The following is a 25,864-nucleotide window of genomic DNA, read 5'->3' on the forward strand; positions in this document are numbered from 1 at the left end:
AACTGATACAACACTTGCTATTTTTAGTCACCATAAATTTGCTGGCCCCCTTTCCAGTCACTGTATTTTGTCACAAATATGGTATACCAATCCCACAAACACATCAGCTTACTTTTTCAGGCCCCTTGGGCCTATCCAGGACATGGATTTGATCACATTCACCTCTGTAGAGTCCCTGACCTGTTGCTGCTCTGATGTTGGCTGCACTTCTCCTTCCCAAGCTATAAGAATATGCAAACAGATCTCAGATCAGGCTTTGCTCACGAAGACTCAGGTTAGAAAGAATATCCTTTACTTTTGGCTTTTCATATTCATAATGGACAAACATTTCTGCTGAATTTCCTTTCACAAGTGGAGTACCTTCTTGTTAGCTTTGATGTTTGCTATTCATTCATCTCCAGCTGGGCTTTGGCAAGATTTAGCAAGAATTACTTAGGTCAGTGTTTTGAGAAATGCCCACTATTTTGGGTTCATAATTTGACCTGAAGGTAAGAACTGACGCAAGTTTAGGGTATAACCTGGGGGATCTTTGTGATGAACTTAAGCCCGTGGAACAGGATTAATGAGGTTGGAGCCTGTGGAATTGTTATGAAAATCTCCTGTGGCATTGCTAGCTGGCCAACCAAAAACTCAGGCAGACTTATCAGATACAAAGACACGGCTTGAAGCACTAGAAAAGAATGATTTCTGTGAAATTAAGAAAGTCCTTACTAAGGCCTTATTTCAAAATCACATGTGAGCGCTGGATCATTTCCAAGATCATGACACAGCAGCCAAACGTTTATATTTTGGATGGTCCAACACCCAAATCCTCTTTAACAAGGTTCTGATGGATCTCCAGGCTAAGGAAATCAAGACAAAGCCTTGCTTAGGATCATCCAGTAGCTCAACAGCTGAGTTGGATGCAGCCCTTTGTTTTCTTGGCTGCTTAGATAATGACACTGGAATTCATTGTTTGCATGCACAGTGGAGAGCACAATATATTATTACAAAAAGAGGAATTGCTAAGAAGGCAAGTGGAGAAATATTTGCACACTAAGGACATGCTGTAAAGTGAGACCATGTATTCTGTAGCTGTAGCTCTTCATGGAGACACAGTCAGCAAAAACCACCCCAAAATAAAAAGCAATTGGGACCCTGGAGAGACATAAATCTGTGATAAAGCATGTGCACATCTAATATTACAAACAATCTCAAGACTAAGATGTAAGGTCCCAGCCAATCAGTCAGAACATGCTAACAAGCAGCAAGAGCTACTTGGATTTAATTCAGTGTGTTAAATGGATCTCAGGAGGAGCCTGTGAGTCACATCCTCTTGCAGGGGAAGCTCACATGAGGATCTGAAAGTCAGTGGCATCAGCACTGTGACAAAAGTTGTATGGCACAGAGAGGGTAACACGTATGGAGAGATCAGATTATTGTCAATCAAGCAGCAACTGGGGAGAGAGGTGGCAGCAGTGCATACAGAAACGCTCTAGTGAGTCATGTTGGGAGAAAGGGAGCAGATTAAGCTGTTAACTCACTTGCAGACACTTACTCACTCCTCATAAAATCAGCACACAGCTATAATAGTTGTCACAAATAGTTGTCAAAGCATTCTTCCACAGTAATGGTGATTATTCATACTTCCAAGCAATACAAGCTGCAAGGCAAGTAATGCAAATGAACAAGCTGTCAGATGTAACACATGGAATTCAAACTACCTGGTCAGAAAAGGATCAGATCTTTGTAATAGATCTATGTTAATGTTAGTAATAGATAATGTTAACATTAATTTCAAAATTAACCTAATGTTAAAATTCTTAAGAAGGATTTGCTAACAGGACACTATTGGGAATCTTGTAAGCAACTTGACCTGACAATAACGCCCTTGCAGCCCAGAATTCACCTGTATCCTGGGCTGCACCAAAAGCAGCATGGCCAGCTGGACAAGGAAGGGGCCCTGTCCCTCTACTCTGTCCTTGTGAGACCCCACCCAGCTCTGGGACCCCAACATGAGAAGGACATGGACCTGTTGAAATGAGTCCAGAGGAGGTCACTAAGATGACCAAAGGGCTGGAGCACCTCTCCTGTGAGGACAGGCAGAGAGAATTGGGAGTGTTCAGCATGGAGAAGGCTATGGGGAGAGCTTAACAGCACCTTCCAGTACCTGGAGGGGACTACAAGAAAACTTACAAAGGTATGGAATGATAGGAAAAGGGGAGTGGCTGTAGACTGACAGAGGCAAGGTTTAGATTAGGTATTAGGAAGAAATTCTTCACTGTGAGGCTGGTGAGGCCCTGGAACAGGCTGCCCAGAGAAGCTGTGGCTGCCCTGCCCCTGGAGGTGTTCAAGGCCAGGATGGATGGGGCTCTGAGCAACCTGGGATAGTGGGAGGTGTCCCTGTCCCTGGCAGTGGGGTTAGAACTAGGTGGTCTGTGAAGTCCTTTCCAACATAAACTGTGCTATCTTTCTATGATTCTTTGATGATTTCTGACTAAAGCTATTTCCATCTGAAAATGAAAATGGAAAAAAAAAATTGCATAGAAATATACCAACCTTAGTTATACCTCTATCTCAAAAAAGTTTTAACTTCATGGTGGAATTTCTTTTTCATCTGGTAATTCTGTTTCCCTAGAAAGAGGGATCAATACTGACCTCACCCTGAACACCACTACAAGAGAGAAATACCAGCAAGGATCCAGACAGAGCAATGGGGATGCTCATAATGAGTGGTCCAAGCTGTGGGTGTACCATGTACTGCAGGATATATTCCAGGCTGTTCTGCTGGACAGAAGAGAAGGGCCTGACAAGGCAGCATACACCCACCCCTTGGAAAGGTGTTGGCTTTCTTTCAACATAAAACAATTAAAGATAAAAAAAAAGAACTAACAACAAAAAAACTTCCTAGCATGTTCTTTTATTAACCTATTTCAAAGTCTACAGTAGCTATAGAAAATACTAGATTAAGAAAAAAAAGGCTAAAATCTAAGATGTAGAAAAGCAGATAATTCAGCATCAACAAAGTTTTTCGAAAAGCCTATTCCATTCCTGGAAACTGAATATTAGCCAAAGAAAGGTCTGGTCTAACCTGTGTTCTTTAATGGCTCTCAAAGGTCAGCTTTTACATTTGGGTCAACTATCATGTTTGATCAATTCTCTAAGTCCACATGGAAAAACAGGGCAAGCCATATTACACATGAACACAATCCCCACCTGTGGATCCATCACAAGGTGTCAGCATCCTGCAGAGTGTGATACTGAAGGCTGAATGCCCTGCAGGCTGCTGTGTGCATTTCTGATGGAACACCATGGGGGAGATCTGTAAACTGTACTCTAGAAACAACAAAGGAAATGGCAAAAAGGAAGGATACCTAATTCAGCAGATTCCAAGTGAACACATCTCCACTGATTCAGGCAGGAGCAAGAAATGAATGAATTTTCAAAGACTACTTGAGATCTGATGAAGTTGTATGTAACTTAATGACACGAAAGTTATCGACACCAGCACTCTGTGCTGTGAAGATTCAACTTATGCTGAAGTATCATACTGAACTAGATAGTGGATAATGGTGTGTGAAGAGCTAAAGAATAAAAAGAGAGCTCAGCAGATTCCAAAATTTCATTCTTTACAACTGTGCCTCTGCACCACTGCTTATCTTTCCAGAACAGGGCTTTCCTGACACTTGTCTTACTCAAGGAAACCAGGTTTGATCTCAGGTTTGATGATTTATATTAACAATTTCTGAGAGAGATTAATGTTGATAGCTGTAATAATAAGTAGAGATTTGGGTTAATACTAGAATCTTTATAGCAGGTGACTCAGAATGTTCGGGATTGGGCTCTTAAATTCAGATACTAATTAATTTTGTTCTGAGATGGAAAAAAAAGATTCACTGTGATAAGAGAAGGAGTACAAAACAGAACAACAGGAACACACAGCTAGGCAATAGTCTCCAGTCTGACCTAACCCTCCCTAAGCTGTAAAATTGTCAGGTATCTGGCAATTACCTTCTTCTAATAAGCAAAGCTTATGAACAGTGCAAAGCCAGCCACATTCCACCCAACAGGTCAAGTGAACCTTTCCAGCTAATAGGAAAATATTTTATCCAGGTTTACATACTGGCTGCTGCTGGCAACTAGTGCAAGGCTTGGCAAGAGCCCACCACTACCACCACCACTGGTAGCTGGTTGACAGGATAACACTGTAGCAAGAGAGATAAATGATAATATCAATGAAATATGAAGCTGTCACAGGTGTGTCTTCCAGCCTGTATGAAGGCAGAAAACACCTCCAGCCTCAGTGGTGGTATAGAGTACTACACTCCCTCTGTAGGAATCAAAAATTTTACAGTCTCTCCAAATGTCAAGCTTTGCCCAACATGCACAATTTAGAGCAAGTTTCATTTCCCACAGACAAATGTCTCTGTTACTATAACCAGTGAACTCTGGAAGGCATTTTAAGTTATCTTACCTGCTCTGGGTCACAGTCTAACCTGAACACTGAATTGACTCCATCTATTACTCTATTTTATCAGGCTAAAGCCATGAAAATCCCTTGCTAAAATTTTAGCACTTAGACAGCTGAGGGGTGGGATCCCAATTATGACTGAATTATGCAATAGAGAAACAGTGCTCACAGGAAACAACAACAAAAGCCAGCCCCAAAAAAAAGGATCAGTATAACCAGTGTGATGACAAAAATTCTTAAGGTTCAGAGCAGCAGGACATAGGCTCAAAAAATAAGAATTCTAAGACCACCACACAGAACTGTGACACAAGACTGCAGGGCTCTGAATACAGAGCTGTGATGAGTCTCTTAACATTTATTCCAATCAGCTATCTTTGGGACAACAGAAAGGATGTAATAAAAAACTTATTATTTGATAAAGTCTAGCAGATTTTTACTTGAAAGGTGTTGCTGAAGGGCAAAGCATTAAATTATATATGGCTGAACCATGTCATGTATTATTAGCATAACTTCTTTGTTCCTCTAGCAGTTTGTTTTTCTGCCTTAGGGAACTGCTCACACTCTCTACCCCAATATCCAAGATAAAGTCTGATAGCAGTCAGCATTCAGAGTACCTAAAATCAACATTTATAGCCACAATTTACTTGTCTGACTGTTGCTGCTTGAAACTGATGTCCTGAAATTTACTTTCTGAAATTTCAGTCAGAGGATACAAATTGCAAGGGAGATCTGAACACAATTTCCCTATTTTTTAATTAAAAAAAGGGGGTGGGGAGTGACATTTACTTGCTGGGATACTTCCACATATTTCTTTCACCAAACTTACATGCAACACATTGCATATATTAAAACAGAAAGATGTAAAAATACTCCATAGATGCAGCCCCTGATTCAAAATATCTCAAAGCATATTAGGAACACAAATCACATCTAAAACACAGCTGTACTCCTGGCTGCTGATTTAGGATGTGACTGAAAGACTGGTAAACTTTGTGGAGAGATTCCTGATCAAGAGGGCTTGAAATGGGCTCTAAAAAATCTTGATGTTACTTTGTTGAAGACACACACCATAAGACACCCATTTGTCTAAACATTAAGACCCTCATGCTTCACTTAATTGCTGCTATGCCCACCTGATGACACTCTTCCAGTTGCCAGCTCTTTGTTTTACACACATGGCTGAATCCAGCATTAGGGCACCCATACTGGACAGGTTGTCATTTATGTAAGAAAGTACCAAGGATGTTTTATGCAGGCTTTTGATAATTTAAAGTCAGTTTGGTTTGATTCAGACTGTACCTGCTCCACGTGTGTTTCCTGCAAATGTCATTATAGACACGTTTACTACTACAAATTGTCATGGAAGAGAAACATTAAGATACAACACAGTATTCACAACAAGCCCACTTTCATCTCTCTTGTTTCTTAGGAATTATGAACACCACAGGAAAAACATAACTTGTGAACACTAGAAATAGAGAAGAAAATAAAGGAGGAATACAAAAACATTTTATATTATCTTCTCAGTCAAACTGCTTTGTTTCTAGTCAGCTGGACACTGATAAGCACCTGTAAATTATATATTGGGCAGTCATGTTCCCTCTACAAAATTACATAGTTTTGTCATGGTATGTCTTCAAAGCCATATGAATTAAGATGCCCTCATCCACACCTGAGCTGCAAGATTAACCTGCCTCAGATGGGCAACTTCATGGCAAATCAACACTTCAGTTACTCACTCTGCAGTAGTGCCTCACTCTCACCTCCCAGAACTTTCCAGGCTGGTATCCTGACAGCATGTGGGACTGCAAGTAAATGGAGTGGCTCAGATCCTCTGCCAGGCACTTGTAAAGAGGAAAGCAGCTCACTGTCATTTTGAGTACAAGGCAGGATATCTGTGGGTGCCACTGTGGCTTGCAATCTCAGTGGAAGAAAAAGGGAAATTAACTACTTTCATTTAATTAGAAAGCCTTTCACTGGCTTGCTAGAACCATTTCTGGCTAGCAATAAAGTACTTCACAAATTTCTTTCAACAAGAAGCATTTTGAAAATGCACTCAAAAGGCTATGCTATAATATCACTGAGAAGTTAATGATACTGTTAGCATGAGTTTAATGTACATATAAATGCATTGCTGATATGGATTAGACATCCTACTGCCTTGATGCAGCATCATTAAGACACAAATATGAACAGTACATGAGATTAAAAATGTAAGCTTTATGCAATGCTCCTCTGGGGCCTTCTCCAAGGCAGCTACATCCAGCATCCCACAGCAAAGGTGAGCAGGGTAAGACACGGCTGTGTCTCCAGAAAGCAGCAATTATAACAGTAGAATGAAATCCATGTTTTCTGCATTCTTTGGTTTGCTTCTCTTGGTTTCTGCTAACATCAGCCTGGCTCTCTGTAGCAGGCCCAGGGCCTGCAAGGCCTCCTTGGCGGTCAGAAGCCTGCTCTCCTCTCTAAGTTCAGAGTGATTTGTCAAAGTGTACAGATATTCCCTTCATCCCATTTAATCTCAGGCCAGCTTCATAGCAAACTGAAGGACAATAAAATAAAACACCACTTCTTTCTCCTGCCTTTTACATAAGCTAATGCAGAAATTGTAAATAGGACCCAGTTCCCCCCAGATTCAGTTTTCTGATGCTTAACAGGGCAAACAAAGAACTATGTCTGGAGCAACTGTTGTCTCTAACACTTTTCAATTTACACCCAGAATCAACGTACCAATACAAATATTTTTTCTCTCTCTCGTTTTTACACATACTTGAAGTTAAATTTCAAAGTGCAAGTATGTATCAATCACATAATTCACAAATCAGAAAGGGAAGCTGAGCAATGCAGTCAGAGCCAAAACCACACAACTCAGAAGGGCTGGAGGCTATTTCCTGGCACCATAAAGGGTAGAAGTAGGAACATCCTTCCTCTCGAAAGGAGGCTGGAGGAGGAGAAAAATCAGCATTCTAATAACTAGCTTTCTGCTGGCAACATGTTTATATAGAAACCCTGAGTGATGTTTTAAATTTTTTTCCAAATTGCTGTGAAGACAACAGTGACCTCCTGTGCAAGGTCATACGATTAATTAGAAAGTAAGCAGGTAACGAAAATGACCAGCTTTCCAGACACATGCTGTCCTGAGTGTAGAAAGGGAATGCATGAAACAAAGCATTTAATTAATTAAAAAATTTTAGGCATGGCAGAAAACACTATTTGCACAAAATACTGTTATTTGCTAATATTCAACCTCTGCAACATGATGTCTTTACATTCAGCATGGGAGATTACTCCTTACTAGACACATCCAACAAGTCTCATTTTCACACTACAATGTTTCTTCTGTCTAATCACAGTGAAAGTCAAGACATTCCCGAATTCAGCCACCACCAGTGTATCCTGAACTACATGTGTAAGTCTATCAAGCATCCTAGGTACAAGAAACTCATTATTCTGTTAAAGTATTAACTTAAATTTATAGGCCAAAACTGACATAGCCAGATGCACAAAATCTTAATTCTGCTTACAGAGGAAACACTAACTTTATCTTCCTTCCCTTGCCCTGTAATATACACAATTCTCATCTGAAACAATAGCTGAATATGCAATAATAATTTGTAATGTGAAATACTGTTAATGTGTTTCCTCAGGGAGTTCCTTGTTCCAGAACATGGCAGAAACTATTTTTATTGCTCAAGTTTTCATTACAGAGATGCCACAGTACATATATCTTTGGTCTACCATGTACAGCATGTGACAAGCTAATGACAAGGTTCTTTTCCTGCCCACCCCCTTAGCCCCCTCCTTTGTTTTTTGTTTGGGTTTTTTTTTTGACAAGCTAATGACAAGGTTCTTTTCCTGCCTACCCCCTTAGCCCCCTCCTTTGTTTTATGTTTGGTGGTTTTTTTTGGGTTTTTTTTGGTTGTTTTTTTTTTTTTTTTACTATCACCAGTGCACTAATATTTAGACAGATTTACTTTAGAGCAAATAGTAAATGGCTGGGAAGTTGTTACAATTTCTCATTCTCATTCTGATTAATGAGTTGGAGAAACACTCACCTCCCTTCCTTCTCCTTCTGTGGTAGAAAACATATTGAGCTTATGCATCAAAAAACTTTCTACCTGCATTCCCTAAAAGATGGATGAGACTGGCATAACAATGAAGGCTTTTCCAAGAGGGAATAAGGATCCACAAAGCCACCCTTCAGCAGTCATTCCAGGATGAAGGATTAAGAATATACCGTGTCACACTCAATGCACAAACTCTCTCACACACACACACACAAACTACCTACATAGGCAATGCCAGTACATAAACCAAAAATACTTCATTTCTTCATAACATCAAGCAAAAAGAGAGAGAGAGAAAAAAAAAAGTAATTTTTTAGGGAGTGGTAGAGAAAAGGCTTGTTCCTGCATATGGTATAATGCATATATGAAGGACAGACAACAAGGAAGAAACCCAGGAATACCACATTCAGAAAAGAGTAAACATCAGACAGAGCTCAGTAAGAACTGAGAGTGGCCCAGAAATAAGACTAAGAGGCTTCTGGGCCACATGAGCTGTGGGGTTTGATAGACTTTTTTGTGGGGTTTGAGGTCTCTCATTTTCAGGAACACAAGACTTTCAAATCAACAAGATGATCCAAACCTTTGGTATCGCTGCCAACTTTTCTTCCTTCCAAAGGCAATCTCTGGATCTTCAACTCTAAATAACTATTATGGTCAAAAAGGGTAACTGTATAAAAAGACAGACAATATAGGCTATGTCTTTACTCCTCAGGTACATCCTGAACTTTCCAATAGGATGTTTAAAATACATTTCAGAGGTAAAAGGCATCAAAATCAGTTTTACACCTAAATGCTGAAAAAACTCACTAACCCAAACAACTCTCACTAGGGCTGTCACAGGCAAGGAACAGAAAATAAAACACTTTCTGATGGATAACTGAGGAAAAGCTGAGCAAAGAATGACATTAACCTGCAGAATTTATTACCATGGCTTGCTGTGCCAGTACTAAACAGTTCCATTACAAAGAATGCTGTTTGTAAAACAAACTCTATTATCAGCCAGCAGATAATAGCTGAGCATGATCATGGCATAAATTATTACAGAAACTATGAGAAGAAGTGATTAAGAAAAAGTCAATACTGTGAGAAACAGTTATATCAGTTCTAGAAAAAAACCCCAAGTGGATAAAAGGCAACAAATTTCAGATCTGAAATTTAGCAATGTGACAGACAGCTTGTTTTCCACTCAAAAACTAAATAACTTGTTCTACACCAGGGGGATTTTTCTTCACAAAGTAACTTTACTCTTCAGTCTGAGAAAACATGGGACCCTTCGGCTCTGCTATTACACTTCATTAAGCTCTATAAGCCCAAACAATTTGTAAAGTAGGACCACATTTTTGTCGTCTTTAAAGCAATCAAAAATAAAGATATTAATTTATCAGTATGCTTAACTTTGCTTTACATACATGACCTGTATTATTGTCTGAGTAGATTCATCATTCAACTGCACTCTCTTTTGTAGCCATGGTGCTGTGCAGCACTGACAGAAAGACACTCCAGTGCCATGATTCTTCATGTAAAGAGTTTTCCCAGCAGCATTCTGATGATGCTCTGCAAGTCATGTCACTTCCATAACTTGCCACAGAGCGGCTGGAGAAGACGTGCTGTCTCACAGGAACAAAGAACAATCCCTGTGAAAAAGGACAAACTTTGCTGTGTGTGAACTCAGGCAGCAAAATGACAGCCACTGTAATCCTGAACAGAGAGCTAACAAGGCATTTGGGGTCAGTCCAAGAAACCAACATGGGAAAAACACTAAGTTTTTTTCATGGGAAAAGTCCTGATTTCATGGAAGACACATTTTCTGAATAAAAGATCATGCAATTGTTCTAAACGATTTCTGGTTTTTCAGCTGGACACAATGTGCTTCATTCCCACTTTTATCTCCTTCATGAAATCCCTGAAACTCTGCTACATATTAGGGGTTTCAATCTTTTAAAAGAGCAGGTTTTGTTCCTAAGTCAAGTCCTGCTTAAAAGAAGGGTGAAGTTTGTTTCACTGACTTGGCAAGATCTCTTTCAGAATCTAGGAATGAAGAACTTGTTTCGTGTTCTGGACCTAAAATGTTGTCTATCCACTGCAGTTAAGCCTGCGGCTCTATCAGAAATGAAAAGCTAATAAGACATTCACTCACTTAAGAAAAAAAAAAAAAACGCCAAGAGAAAAACATACTCCTCAGGTTGATGTTGGAGGCAAATAACTCAACTACAAAAAGCCATCAGGATTTTGCAATTTTAATTTTTCTGCTCATTGAAGCTTTCTACTTTCAGGCAATTAAAACCAGGCATCAAAGGCACATGAAATTGGGATGGGGTAGTGATTAATTTGCGGAAAAAACGTTCACAACTTAGTTAGACAGACACAAATCAGGCATCCATATCTCAGGATTGGGGAGTATTGATGCACTGAGGGTAGCTGAGAGGAGCATGGGGAAGAGAAGATGAAAAGAGCACATCCCCATGGAGGGTAGAAATGTATCTGCCAAGTGCTGCTCAGGATGAGGACTCAGGGACAGATGCAGAGCTAGAATAGTCCTAGCCTATGAACAATTATTTCTTCCTCTTAACTTTGCCCCTACAAATGTTTCTGCATTGCAACAAATGCAAAAGCTAGACTTTGTGCTTATGCTGAAATTCAGTGTATTAAAGCCCATTCTCCAAACAGTGTTGGGCCACTCAAATGAGACAGAGGAGATATACATTAAAATCTCCACAGGAATCAATTCCTTTGACTTTGAAAACCCAGACATCAACATTATCTCTCTCCATCAAAACCTGCCCTCTTCTAGTAAAAAATACCATAAATGCAGCACCACTCAGACACACATCTATTGAATTCCAAGCTCACTAATGATCTGCTAGAACACCTCCTCAATGCTTGACTGTGTCCATCTGTATAGTGCCACCTCCTTCAGCTGGGTCTTAGTGTTATTAAGAGTCCTTCAGACCACTTGATGAAAGAATTTCTGGAGAGCTATAGAATCACTTGCTTTATTTACATGGGTGTTGCTGAGAAAATTCCCCTCACTGAGGCCAGTCTGCAAGCTCTAAGAAGCTGATGTTTGTGCCCCCTTGGCAGAGATTTTCCTACACAAGCAGCAGCTGAATTGCACAAGGGAAGGTGTCCAGTGCACACTCTGAGCTGCAACAGGCAGTACCAGAGCTGGGCACACAAAATCAGCTGCTCAGTGCCTCCCTGGGCTGGTTTGGGCTGCGGTAGAGTCAGTTTTCTTCACAGTTAAACCACGATGCTCCCCTCAGCTTCTGGACCCAGAATTTGGGATGAAGAAATATATCCTAGTCAAAGACAAGTAGAACAGGAGCAAGAGAGAGGAAGTGGAGATGAAATGAGAGCGAAAACGAGACCTATTGAGGGTTTGGAAACCTGTTTAGAAGAAGAGCCTGGAATACAGAACTAGAAGGGGAAAGTGTTGAGATAGAGGGAAGAGGGGAGAAGTGATCCCTGGGAATATCAAGAATAGATAAAAGAGCTGATGGGAAGACAGAAATTCTGTCATCCAATACCACACCAATCTCTCAATTTTTAATTATTAAGGAAAGAGGTCAGTAAAATTCTATAGGATATTTTTTTCTCCCTTTTGTACTAGAATAGTTGTGGAAGGCAATAAATAAAAAGCAAGATGTTCTTGAAAAAAATATTATATTGAAAGTCGTCTGATTTCTGATAAACATTGATGGCATCTCTCATTGTCTGAGAGCAGCTGTTTTACTGACAGCTGTAACTGCCTTGATACCAGCAATCAAAATGCTCCATCTAAAACAGAAACTAAGAGCAGTCAATGCCCTTTCAAAGAGACCACATACAAGTCCCAGCTTTGACCTGGAGAAATTGCCTAAAGGAATGAAAGGAGCCCAAGTTCCCAGACAGGAGACTATATAAAAAAGGGAAATCAAGTTGTGTCAGATGTAATCTAGAGGCCTCTAAGAAATGAGCCTCTCAACAGCTCATCTGGCATGAAATAATAACAAATTGCAATCATCATGGTTTTGATATAGATCTGAAGTGTCAAAAGCACTAGCCCACACTTGCCAAACCACAGCCTCCTGAAAGACAGCCATTTAGAGGAGAAAGGGACAGAAATGCAAAAAAACCCCCAGTTGCTAGATTTGTGAACACATTTAAACCAAGACAATATCCAGACAGATTGTCTCATGGTTTGATTTTCTGGTGTGGCAGTAAAGTTAGATAGGCTCTCTTAGGATGTTTAACATCCTAAAAATAATCAGGTCGTCCACTGCACTTAATGTACCAACAACAATTATCTCACTAAAATTATCTTAACGTCTCTGAGCAAGCACACTGCACAGGGAAACTTCTAAGCTTTGGAATTTTCTTCTGCTGAAGAAAATCAGATTATCTGGTTCCTTATTAAAAAGTATTTCAATGCAAATATTTTGATTAAAATCTCCCCCTTAGTGTAATTTTGTTCTATTATAAAGGCATCATAACTGGTCACTGATCTGAATACGAGAGCCTGTTGACTTTGTCTCATTTATTCTACCGCTTGTACTCCTTGCTAGATAAAGCAGAGTCATAAAAACTTCATTGCCTTGTGAAAAATTTAGACTTGTGCCAATCTTCTGCAATCTTATCCTCATGTGAAGTTCACCAAGGAAGACAGACGTGCTGCAGGTTCAAGCTTGGAATATCTTTGCCTTGTCCAAAGGAACTTTATTATGCCTCTTTGTGGCCTCAATCCATCAGCACAAATGGCACACCAAGCCAGGGATGATCAGGAAAAGCTCCAATTACATTCAGCAGACAAACTTCATTGCTGCTATTCCCAACAGAAAATCATATTTAGTCAGCCTGATCTAAGACACAACAAATACCATAAAGTTATGGATTGATGTTTATAAAAAGCTGTTCTTGATGACTCAGAGAACTCAATGTCTATAAAGTAAAACACATGGACACAACCATTTGAGGAAAAAAGGAAAAAAAATAAAATGGAGAAGTCCAGCACTTGCAAATGTGGTGCGGAGGACTGTTCATTTCTCTAGACAAGATGCCAAAATGCTACTGAACAAGCCATGAATGTTCACGGCTTCCCTATACTGAAAAACAATCAGCACAGTGCAGGGAAAGCCTTCTACAAAAATGCACAAGTCCTGATTCAAGCACTGTTTAAAACAGATCTGACAAGCCTGTCTGAAACCTGTACCTTTGGTGTTGGTGCAAACCCCAAACCCCATGCTTTTGCTGGAGTAGCTGCTGGCAGTAATGGTTTGCCCTGCTAGTACGAAAAAGAGCTCTGGAAAAATATTTTATTAAAGAAATATAATTTCTATTGTACTAGATGTGTGCTATAGAAAGCAGTAAAATTCAAAACAAAGGAAGCTATTTAACAGAAAAATGCTTTCTAGCAGGAGCAATACTATTTAACAAATACGGTACATGACTTTTAAATTAAAAGCTCTGCAAAGTGCTTCACACTGGTGTCACACAGATCAGTCCTCACTGTATCCCTGTGGAAAGTCTTGCAGTGCTTTCCTCAACCGCTGAAAAGAATTTCAAGCTGCTGCCTCTGCCACTGCAGCACACATCAGAATCTAAATAATTACTAAGCCTTCATTCAATTTCCCATGTGGGAATTGAGAATTAGCTTCTTAATTCCTGTTGAATAAGCCTTTGATTTTTTTAATACGCAGAAGCAAATTGTAAGTTAGAGGTCAAGTTTATCAGAGCTCTCTTTTTTCTTGTGTGGAAAACACACAATTTACCAGCACTTGAGAATTATAGGCAACATTTTTGGTGATCAGCAATACAGACAGTGCTCTTTAAGGCCAGGGTGCAAAGCTACCCCACAAAACTTGAACCCTGTGCTCTAAGTCATGGAACACCACTGAGAATTTCAGGGGGATAGCCAAGAACCTGACTTAGAATGCAGAATTAACTGCACTCTCACCACAGGAATGCTTTTTGCAGGTGGATGGGTCAAGGACACGATTTTAAAGTCTTGCAAAGTTATCAGCACCTAGTTAATTTCTCTCTGAAATTGAAAGCAGGAATATTACCTTGTAAATCTTCTACAGTACTTCCTACAGCAGGGTAGATTTGCCTCGGATAAGAAGGAGATTCTGAAGCATTAGCAGGGAAAGCCCCAAGGAAATTGCACACAATGACAAAGCCATGCTCCGAAATGGGACAGCCGCAGAGGAGGGTGCACACAACTCAGATGGATTTTAAGGTCAAAAGTAAGTAGGAGATACAGAAAGCAATTATATCACAGGTTTATTATAAAACTTGGCCAACAGCAGAATGACAGAGAGCTTAGCTGGAGGGGAGTGGAAAAATAACTAGAAACAAGGCCGGCAATATTAATTGCCTAGTGTCTGGAAACAAATGTCGGAAGAATTTTGCTATGGGCAAAGATACTTGGACACAGCAAAGGATCCTAAAAAGACTGTTGCAGTTTCATATAGCAGAAAGGACACCTAAACAAAGAAAAAGATGGCAAACTGAAGTGTTTGTGCAGGCTTGGGAAGAGGAGGCTGGGTGGTGTGTGGCAGGTGGTTTGCTTGTTTAGATTTTATCAAAACTCAATTCATCCTGACATGTCCAAACTGATAGGAAGTGCAGCATGGACTAACATCAACATGAGGTTGTGAAGATTAGTTTAGGATGACTTTTAAAAATTGAAGTAGAAGCTTTTGTATAGAGAAGAAAATACAAGATCTATAAAACAAGGAAACAAGGATAAGAGAATAGGGGGGAAAAAAGCCAACCCATACTTTGGAAAGTGAGAATAGCATAACAGCCAGAGAAGAGGAACCTGAAAATAATTCTGAAGGATACAAGATGCAAAAGTTTAAGATGACAAATCTTTGTGCCCAGGCTTTACACTGTAAAAAAGTTGGATTAGGTTGCTCAGAGTGGTCTGAAGAAATTGTTTTAGCCTGTAAGAAATTATTTATGTTAAGGAATCTTCGGTTTCAAAGAACAAATATCCAAACTAGACAAACAAAGGATGGCTGAACTCTCTTAGTGTGGTCAGTTTGCCATAATTTCTATAGAGTCAGATGTGCCAGACTCTGAGGTTTCTTGCGCAGAAGTAGCTCCCAGAGTCGAAGGTCACCAACAGGTCCTGTGATTTTTTTTGGGAAACCATAAGGATCCTTGTGCCAAGGTATACTGGGAATCCAGCTCCCCACTCCAATCCTCCTACACTACAGTGTGTTCAGCACTATGTTCAAAGCAGCTGAAAAGGCTATTCCACTTGGTAAAAAGTGAGCCCTTACCCTGAACAATACACTCCTCTTTTCTTTTTTCTTTTCCATTCTCTACATAGTAAGTAATGTGCTTCAGTAGTAAGCTAAATTTTAATGTTTGACATACATTTCTCATTTTCTACTTTATTTCAACTTTAAAATTATATCCTCCATCCTGTTTCATCATTGTTATTGGAGGTATACTACACAACTTTGGTCTTCCCATTTGCATGAATCTGGCAGACATCGATAAAAGGCAGCACTGCCAGCTAATAACTGTCTGATAACGTATATTACAAGAAAAGAAAGGGCAATTTCCCCCCATATTGCCCCAGACTGATTTTCCATCAGTTTCTATCTGTTTGATTGGGACTGTGATTGACTGCTAAAAAAAGTAATTGCAATTACTCACTACTGAATTAAGTCAGTTGGCCTTGGTTGGTCCAAGAGATCATAGGATATCGTTCCTCCACAATATGATCTGCCACAATAGTGAATGGCACTCAAAATTCTGTTTCTGGTAATATTAATATATCATTAATTGTAATAAAAAGTTCACTTCCACATAGATGTAAGGAGAAATAAGGTGCTACAGCCCAACTTCAACTGAGAACACAGCAAACCTTTCTGGAGCCCTTTGAAGACACTGCTTTGTTGTCTTAAGGCTACATGGAAAAATAAGGCATGCGCTAAAGCAAAAAAAAAGAAAAACTCCAAAAAGGACCCATGTTTATCTCAAGTCATAATAGAGCACTTCAGCAGCAGCAAAACCACCAAGACTTTTAAGACAAAAGTGTACGGACATTTACTTCACCCTAGTGTGGAAGCGACAACTTGAGCCACATCATCTTGTGCCCAAGTAGAATGGGAAAATGGTCTACAAACGTGCAGACATTTGTATATCAGGTTCATACTATTGCCTAAAACTTTGCAGTGCTGTATTTTACCTTACAGATCGTGAATGATTTTAATTTAAATCTCCCCAGCAGTATGAGGTTCAACAAGACCAAGTGCTGCTGCTTACACTTTGACCACAACAATGGCCCTCAGCACTGCAGGCTGGGGGCAGAGTGGCTGGAAAACTGCCCAGCCCAAAAGGACCTGGAGGTGCTGGCTGGCAGCACTGAACACAAGCCAGAGTGTGCCCAGGTGGCCAAGGGCATCCTGGCCTGGATCAGCAAGAGTGTGGCCAGCGGGACCAGGGCAGTGCTGTTCTCCTGTAGTTGATACTGGCAAGGCCACACCTCAAATCCTGTGTCCAGCTCTCGGCCCTTCACACAGGAAACACATGGAGGTTTCCAGAGAAGGACAACAGAGGTGGTGAAGAGTCTAGAGCACAAATCCTGTGAGCAGCAGCTGGGGGTGTTTAGCCTAGAGAAAAAGAGGTTTAGAGCTGACCTTATCACCCTCTACAACTCCCTGATAGGAGGGTGTAGCCTGGTGGGGATCAATCTCTTCTCCCAGGCAACCAGTGATGAGGACACATTCTGAAACTGCAGCAGGAGAGGCTAAGGCTGGATATTATGAGGAATTCCTTCATAGAAAGGACGACTAAACATTGGAATGGGCTGTCCAGGGAGCTGGTGGAGTCACCATCTCTGGAGCTGTTTAAGAAAACACTGGACAAGGCACTTGGTTCCATGGTCTAGCTGACACACACAGTGGTGTTTGGACAAAGGCTGGACTCCAAGATCTCAGAGGTATTTTCCAGCCTAACTGATTCTGTGAGGCTGCTCAAACCAAAAACTAAATAGCAACAAACTCCTCAAGGTGCCATGACCATGACCAACAGAGTAAAAGCTTTCCTCAGGTCTAGACATGAGGTATTGGAAGAACCAAAGGTTTATTAGGTAGAGAAGAAAATATTTTTTCCATATGCAAGCATTTGCCATCAAAGATATCAAACTGATTCTTCCTAGGTATTGAATACACTATCCTTTGAAAAGGGAAGGGGGAAAAGAAACACCAACTTTGTCTTTACCTTTCTTTCCCCTTTTTTTCCTTCTTTTGCACTTGATTTCACAGACTGAAAGGGACTAAAAGTTGGCTAGTGTGTAATAGCACAGAAAAAGTTTAAGTGCTGATTTTCTGTCTAGAACAATTCAAGTTATCTCTCTAAAATTAAGGATTAGTGGTGCCTGGCCATCAGGGTGAGAGAGCTTAGTTTCTAATGAATCCATAAATCCAAATTATTTTCCTGGATTATCTGAATTTCTCAAATGCATAGTTTGAACCAAATCACTTAAACTCCTGATTTAGAATTCTTGGAGACTAAAAATATCCTGTAAATTTTGAGACACATTTTGATGCTTAAAAATAAGTTTAAATGCCCTAAATATACACTAAGACTTTGGTCTTCAAACTTTTTGTGTGAGCCCAGGCACTAGCAAAACAAAGGCTTGAATTTAGTGAAATTTTTCAAGAAGGGGAAAAAAACCAAACATTCCCCATCCTCACAAAAAGAATATAAAAGAAATAACAACAAAAAATTCCTTCTATTAAGTCCCCCTGAGACAGGCTACTGAAGCTACTGGTAGGAAAGGAAGAAAAAGAACAAGACTAGTACAAGAAATAACCTTCACAATTCAAGCCCCAAGGTCAAATGTGACAGATGCTACTGATTCCTTCATATATTTTCCTTGACACCTATCAATGCAATCAATCTTTAGTGAAGTTGTAGATGCCAGAAAGGGAATAGCCTATTATGATTTGCAGCAGCCTTCAGAATCAGGTGAACTTTCTCTGTTGGAAGTGCTCTGTGCAGCAGTATTCATACACCTATTGAAGTACTGGCTATGTGAAGTATTAGTGTTTTATAACTTCCTTTCTCATGCATGCATGTTCACATTTCATGTTTTATTTAAGAAACACCATCAACTTCCAATATTTACACAAAAGTCTTCAGAGCAGTCTCAAGCTTGGTGATGAAGGAGGTCAACAATAAAAGACCACATTGAAATTAGGTGTCATTTGCCATGTTTTTATAAAAAAGTTTGGTTTGATATATATTACATAATACTGCAGCTCACCATTAATAGTGCATGTAGAGGTGAAAAGTAATAATGGTAATTAAAATAAACCATGATAAATTTGTCCTTGCCCAATTCTAATTTCTCCAAAACACACAGATCAAAAGAAATTAAAATCAATCCTTTATTACAAACTCTAATCTTGCTGACAAGATTTCCTTGATTTCCTTTGTGTTCTCTCCACTCTACTAGCACACTTAAAATCTTACTTGCTTTGTAATTATAAATGCAACACATGGGAAAAAAAAGATGAGAGGTGAAATTAAATCAGTGGCCACAACGGCAGTCTGACAAGCACCCAAAAGTCAACATTCAAACTGTGGTAGCAATTCTGCTTTGCTAAATTACCAATATGCAACATAAACATACTTGATGTCTTCTCACCTACCGAAATAGAAAATAGGAACCCCATTAAATAGCAAGAAAGGATTGTATACAGCACCATGGGAACAGAAAAATAGCAAAAGATTGTAGCCACATTTGGCATCATTTGAGATAAATCAGAGAGTGCTGTGCTCCATGGCAGGAATTATAACAACTCTTTTGCCATTACAAAGGATCAATAGCAGTGCTCTGCTTCTCTCCCTGTATCATCTGCGGGTGCTTGTAAAACCCAACGGAACTGCAAGAGATGTCAGAAGAGACTAACCACATCAAAAACATCCACAGACTCACAGCAGCTAGAAACACTGCCACACAACAAAACGAACTCTGATAGAACACAGTGATGTATTGTTCCCCACAGAGGAGTCCTACTGATTGTTTAGGAGTTAGGTTAGGAAGGTCTAACCAAAGGTGTTCCAAAATCCACAAGTTAAACTGGAGTAAGACCTTACTAACTCTTTAAAGACAATGATAATTTCAAAAAGTATACAATTCTACTGGTGATAAACATGGACATAGTTACATTCTGATTATGAAGCTTTCTTGTAAATATTATATATAAAAGTTATGGCTGTATTTGGCAGAGTTTCTGTGTACCACAAAACAAGTATCCCTTTGCCAGCCTCTGGTGTTCATCCCTCAAAAACCATTCCCAACCATCACTTCTGCCATTCTGCTCCTGGTGTGTGTTCCACTGCCCCACCCTACTGCAGGGTGATGCACCTTAGCTTAGCCACCTTTCTTCCTGCATGCAATACATCAGCTGCAGGGAAATATGTCAGCTAAGAAAACAAAACAAACAGGTGTCTTCCAAACAACCATTTCTGCAGCCCCTCTGGCTCATTATGGAACTCATACAACTCTAGTTCACAGGTGTGTTTTTTCCTAAAGAACGAAACCAGAGGAGCAAACAGAAAATCCATAGTTCTGCTTTGAGTCTTCATGCATAATCATACCCAGTAATTTACACACAAAGACAACATGGGTGAGCTCTGGTAACAAATAAATACTTGGGACCCATTCTGTCTTTACCTAATACAATTTCATAGCTTTACATATATTCTACTTAAAATCAGCCTCAAGTGCTATCATCCAAAACCTTGGCTTGCCTGGTTTCCCCCTGAATGAAATGGTAATACCTGACAGCATCTGCTTTTTTCTCTAGTAAATGTAGATGAACTGTGAAGACCTTGTAAGATATTAATAGATGTAATTTGGGTTATACAATTTAAAAAGGGGGAAAAAAAGGAAAGAAGATATTAGTGCTGTGCATGGTTCAAGATCTGAGAAAATCCATCCTGGAATTAACTTATTGCTTTATCACCCTTAATATGCATTTTTTTTTTCAATAAAACACCTTCTTCCTGCTATGAGCTTGATCTCAGGCAATGGCATGGACTCACTACTGCACACAAAGTCACACACTTCACACCTCTGGTTTGCAAAGCAATATATAAAGCACATAGAATCAAAAAAGTGTCAGCTGTGAAACTTTAAAGTGTTTTTATTTCTAGCACAGACTCATCATTGGGGAATTCAATTACTTTGTGCCTACAGCTAAAATCCTTACAAAATTTTAGAAATTATTTGGTTATAGCATGGTCAAAGAACTCATTATAAAAGAACACAATTGTTTGCAATTTCCAAGACAAAATAAAATATTGAACAGATTTCCACTGTAAGATTGCTAGTTCATTTAAGAACTCCATTGAATTATTCTTGACTTTCCATCAGCTATACTGGATTCCTATTTAAAGGAAAAAAGATGATTTAAAAAGTGAGATTTACATGTTCTGTTATCAGAGCTGGAATAGCTAATATTATCCCTCCAAACAAAGGAGGGGCACTCAAATTCTGGAATGAAGATTCAGGGCAAATGATGACAAAATGCGACCTTCTCATCTGTGGCTGTGAGAAGCTATTTAACCTTCCCCATATGACATTTATGCGGGCACAGTAGCAGAGTTTTTCTGCACTGCTGAGCTGAGAGGAGAGTTACTGCCTCTTGCAGTGAAGGGACAGGACCAAAGGAGGAGGGGAAAATGAACCAGCTGGTGGCTCCAACTGGAGTTTTCCAGCATGTGGAGTACCAAGGAGTCAGACATACAAACCCATGGAAGCCACAGGCACATCCTTAGCCCTCCACACCCCACAGAGATGCTGTTGGGGAGCAAGCTGCACTTCTGGCAAGCATATGGGACAGTCAAGCTATAACCAAAGCCACCTTCAGCAAAAGCACAAACCCTCTTTACTGTGGTGATGATCTCCATCTGCAACACACAGCTGAGTCATCCATGTTATCCCCAGCAGATGGCAAAGGCAGGAATTTGTTACTGTACTTAAAGCAATCTTTGCCTTCCCTCCAAGGCTCCTTACATTTGGCACTTGCCTGTGCTCCCAGGGAGTTCTGCCCACCCACAGATCCGAGCCACAGCTCCTCCATGCTGAGCGTTTTACACACAGCAATATTCCCTGGGAGTGCCAAGGAGCAGAGGCAGTGCCAAGGCAGGAGGCACTTTGCACAAAGCATGTTTATTAGCTGTGACACAGAACACAGCATTTGCAAAGAGCTAAGGAAGAAGACAGCTGCTGTGGCTCCTCTAATTACCTCTCCCCAGACATCAACAGCAATTTACAATTTGGATGATGTTGCTGGAACTAAGTATGATCTAGATCCACACACAAGCTCTCCTCCTCACTTTTATAGGCCATGTGTTATATGAGAATTACAACTATTCAAACTGTTTCTATGAGTTAGGTTATCTCCTGCAAGGCTTTTTATTGCACATTCTCCTTTTGCTACTGGAAGATACAGAATTTGCTGTAGACAGTAATCAGATAATCACATCTTGTTACGAGGACAAGCCAGCAGGATTTGCTATTAGCAACCCTCTAATCTATCACATCAAAACAAAGAACATTTGAGATGTTTGGTAAAAATTATGCTTCTTAACACATTTCACAACAAAGGTAAGAAATAAAAATTTTAAATAGTCAGTATATAGAGCAGGTAGAACATTAACCTCACATATATCCAAATTAAATTCCGAGTTACTCTACTCCTACAGCATCTTGAAATATTTACTGTGTTCATCTCCTGCTGTTTTGCTGCTAACAAAAATTTAAAAGAATACACAGGAAGTCTGACAAATTAAAACATCATCAAGATTAATTGCACAAAGAGGATAAAACATTTCAAATAGTTGCACCCTTGAAAGATCAAAAGCTTTCCTCCCCTGCCAGCAGTTCTGAACAGTTTTATGGGCAAAAAACATCCAGAAGCAAAGACAAAACTGAAAATGTATGCAGGAACATGAAACTGCAAAGACTCAGTAGATATTCTAAGCCCAATAGTATACATGGGTTAAGAAGTAGTAAAAAGCAATCACAGAGAGAGAATTAAGCAGAAAAGCTTTAACCTGAGGATGAGAATCCACACTCTATCTGTACCTGCAAGCACTGGGAATAAACGTGGTGTTGATTTAGAGGCTCAATTACTTGGATCAGGAAGTTTGCTAATGCTTTGTATAATAAAATAAGCACTAACCTCTACCTTCTGTGACATTTTAGACCCATGCAAGACAAGCATCTCCTCAGTGGCATGTCCTGCTCCCCTCAGATGAGCAGCATGCATTTTGTGGCTCTACTGCTACACAGTTGAGTGATTTTTCTCAGTTGAAGCTGGGAGTCAAACGAGGGGATGAGACTTACCCGTGTTTCTGTGGACTCTCCTCTGACAGGGTTTCGCTGCTGCTCTCGTCAATGGGATGGACACGGGCAATGTATTCTCCACTCTGCTGGTAAAACTTGTACACAGCCACTTGAACTACACATTGATCACTGTTGCTCCTCAGCCAAGGGCTCAGGATGGTGGGGCTGGGCCTCTCTGATGCATTGAGAAACAGGAAAGAACCTGGAAGAGAGGATGCAACAAGAAAGATTTAACAATTAGAAATACCCCAAGGCCTCCTAGATTACAGATGAATACTTTCAAGTTTTACATTTCAGCTCGTTCTGCAGCCCTTCCATACCTCACAGTCAAGGACTGTATTTGCCAGTTAGTTTGGAAAGCTTGCCCATTTTGTATTAAACCTATTAAGATTAAAGCAACACTTCAACTCACCTCTGAATGGTTCAAAACAAATATTATATTTAGATTTAACTCCCAGAAGAAAAAAGCCCACACAGGTGATTAAGGAGTTTTAGCTTTAGATTCTTGTCTGCAACCTCTCAGGTCTGGTTCAGACCCAAATATATTAGCATTGGTCCTGTTGGATCCTGATTTGACAGCTCTGGTATATATACATATTTATTTATAATACTTTATACTGTATCTAGTCCTCTCACCCAAATAAAGAACACAAATTCAATAGCTTTTCTTATGCTTTTCTATAAACAGAAGACTGCAGCAGTTTTAAGTCTAATATTAGAGACAGGATAAAGGTCTGATACAGTTTCATTTCTTCAGCAATTCATTCTAATGTATTAATTTTATATGCAGCTAATCCACATTAAACATTTCATTATTATCCACTACATTGACTCCCTCAGCCTAATTCTATTTCAATACAATCTGAGGCTTATCCAGTGGGACAGAGGTAATGTATTTTCATCCCATTGCTGCTCATTTCAGGTGAGTCAAATGACTCCCTTTCGGCACCTGACTAATTTATCAATTTGTCCACAGAACAAGCACGCTGGGGCCTGTAGCTGGCAAATGAAAGGGACCAACCCTCGAAGCAAGAAGTAGTATGATAGTCCACAAATTCTAGCAACACTGGTCAGGTAATGAAATCTCATTGTCTTGATTACCTGGAGCATCCATTAATACAGCCCGTCTGTTAATACTGAAAACATGCAGGTCTGATGAAGAGTAATTTCATTGAGAGAGAAATTAAGGCTCAACAGGGCTGTAATTGAAGCTTATTTTTAAATGTGCAGGAATTTTAGCCAGAGCAAAAGCTTGTTTTTGAAAATGCCAAGGTTGCAGCTTCAGAGAAATGATCTCCTACATCACTGAGCATGGCTCATATGATGTCCAGGGTGTCTAAGAAATACTCTTGAGGAGCTACAAACAAATCCTTCTCCTTTTCACCTCAGTGGGGAAGCTCTGGGGCAGGACGTGCTAAGCAGCCACTCTGAGCTCCTGCAGCAATTCACCTCCTTCCATGAGACATCTGGTGAATTGTCCTTATTTGATTTTCCTCAATTCTCTCCACTGAACCGAGAGTCAAGAGCTTGGATTTTAACAGCTGACAGTCAGGTGCTGGTTTAGAACATGGGAACTGCACTTGCGTTCACAGATGTGCCCTCTGAAAAAGTCTGATTTGGCAAATCATCTCAGGTCACACAAAGGGCAATAATGGAAGGGCTACAAATGAAAACTCAATTCCTATCAAACACTCTTCCCTTACGTACATACATTTATCATAAACAACATTTTTGATATATTTGTCAAAAGCAGTGTTCTTGACATTTACACCACATTAATGACATCTAAAACTAGAAAACATCTGTACTGAAAGAAACATGAAGAAATACATAAAGTACTGCCGCTTCTCTTCCCCGGCTAGCTGATGTTGAGAGTGAGGGGCGGCAGTTTTCCCCCTGGAGCTCCTTGAATCCCAGTTGTCAGTTGTTTCGGCGCAGTATAAAACACAGGCAGCGCACAGGGGTCCCAGGGAAACTTTATTTGATGGTGTTTCTTCCCCTCTTTCTTCCTGGGCCCCAATTAGGGGGCCAACAAGGACTTATATCTCAGGGAAAAGGCAGGGGCAGACCCAACTTCCAACACATCAGGAGAGTTGGGAGTAAAAACCCAGGCGGAGAATAACGGTAACGAACCAATAAACCTCCAAGGAAGAAAAACAGTCTTAGGAAATGGGTAAAATTTGGAGAAATAGAAACTAGAAACTAGCTGACGACATTTCTGGGAAAAGGGTGGAGACAAAAGAAATACCAGCACCAAGGAAAACTACTAAATCACACATCAAAACATAGACCCACTGATAAAACAAAAAGCATGATACAACAAAGTACAGCCTGCTCAGATGTCAAGATTTTCAAATAGAGGAGAGTGAAATGCAGTCACAGCTTTTTTTTTTCTTAATAACAAGATTCCTATGTCTAAATAATAGTCTTTAATACAGTTGCTAATGGAATTGTTTGATAAATTTAAACAAAGTTTTTGTCAGTCATTTTTGTTGGTCAGTAAAAGAGAAAAAACCCAACAACACAAAATCCAGCTACATGTATCATCCTTCCCTGTCTCTCCCTTTTGCTGCAAACAAAAGAGAATTAGAGCAGTAAATCTTGTGGCTTTAATTTTACCATCCCCACAAGAACAATGAAATCTCTGACATGAAATGGAGCAAAGAGATTTCTGCTGGTGGCAGAAAGACACTAAGTGTTGCAATAATTGCTGATGGTAACTTGCCAGGTGCAAGAGCCATTTGCACATCTTACTGCCTTGCAACAGGGAGTCAGATTTTAAAAATAACAAACAAAGGCAGCTCTCATTCCTTCTTTTCTTGCAGTAGTTCTAAATCAAGGGAGCTGCCAAGGATAGTTCCTCTTATGCCCTGACTTGAGGTCAGGTTTGAAACATCAGTGAAGTCCAGTAGTAGGCCAGGGTGGCTGCTACAGCAAATTTGTGAGCCACAAATCTCCTTTGTCCTGACTTCTTTATTTCTACTCTCTGTC

At 40.0% G+C, this 25,864-nt stretch overlaps 1 protein-coding gene across 1 annotated transcript in view; it reads right to left on the reverse strand.

The window, feature by feature from the left end:
• Positions 1–25,864, reverse strand: part of ALK (ALK receptor tyrosine kinase) — a 221,736-nt gene that overhangs the window by 138,816 nt on the left and 57,056 nt on the right. Inside the window, exon 3 of the mRNA XM_041489383.1 lies at positions 22,874–23,075. Coding sequence (XP_041345317.1) covers positions 22,874–23,075 — 202 coding nt within the window. The remainder of the gene's footprint in view (positions 1–22,873; positions 23,076–25,864) is intronic.

This window comes from Pyrgilauda ruficollis, unplaced genomic scaffold (assembly GCF_017590135.1).
Source record: "Pyrgilauda ruficollis isolate IOZ18807 unplaced genomic scaffold, ASM1759013v1 scaffold93, whole genome shotgun sequence".
Classification (NCBI taxonomy): domain Eukaryota; kingdom Metazoa; phylum Chordata; class Aves; order Passeriformes; family Passeridae; genus Pyrgilauda; species Pyrgilauda ruficollis.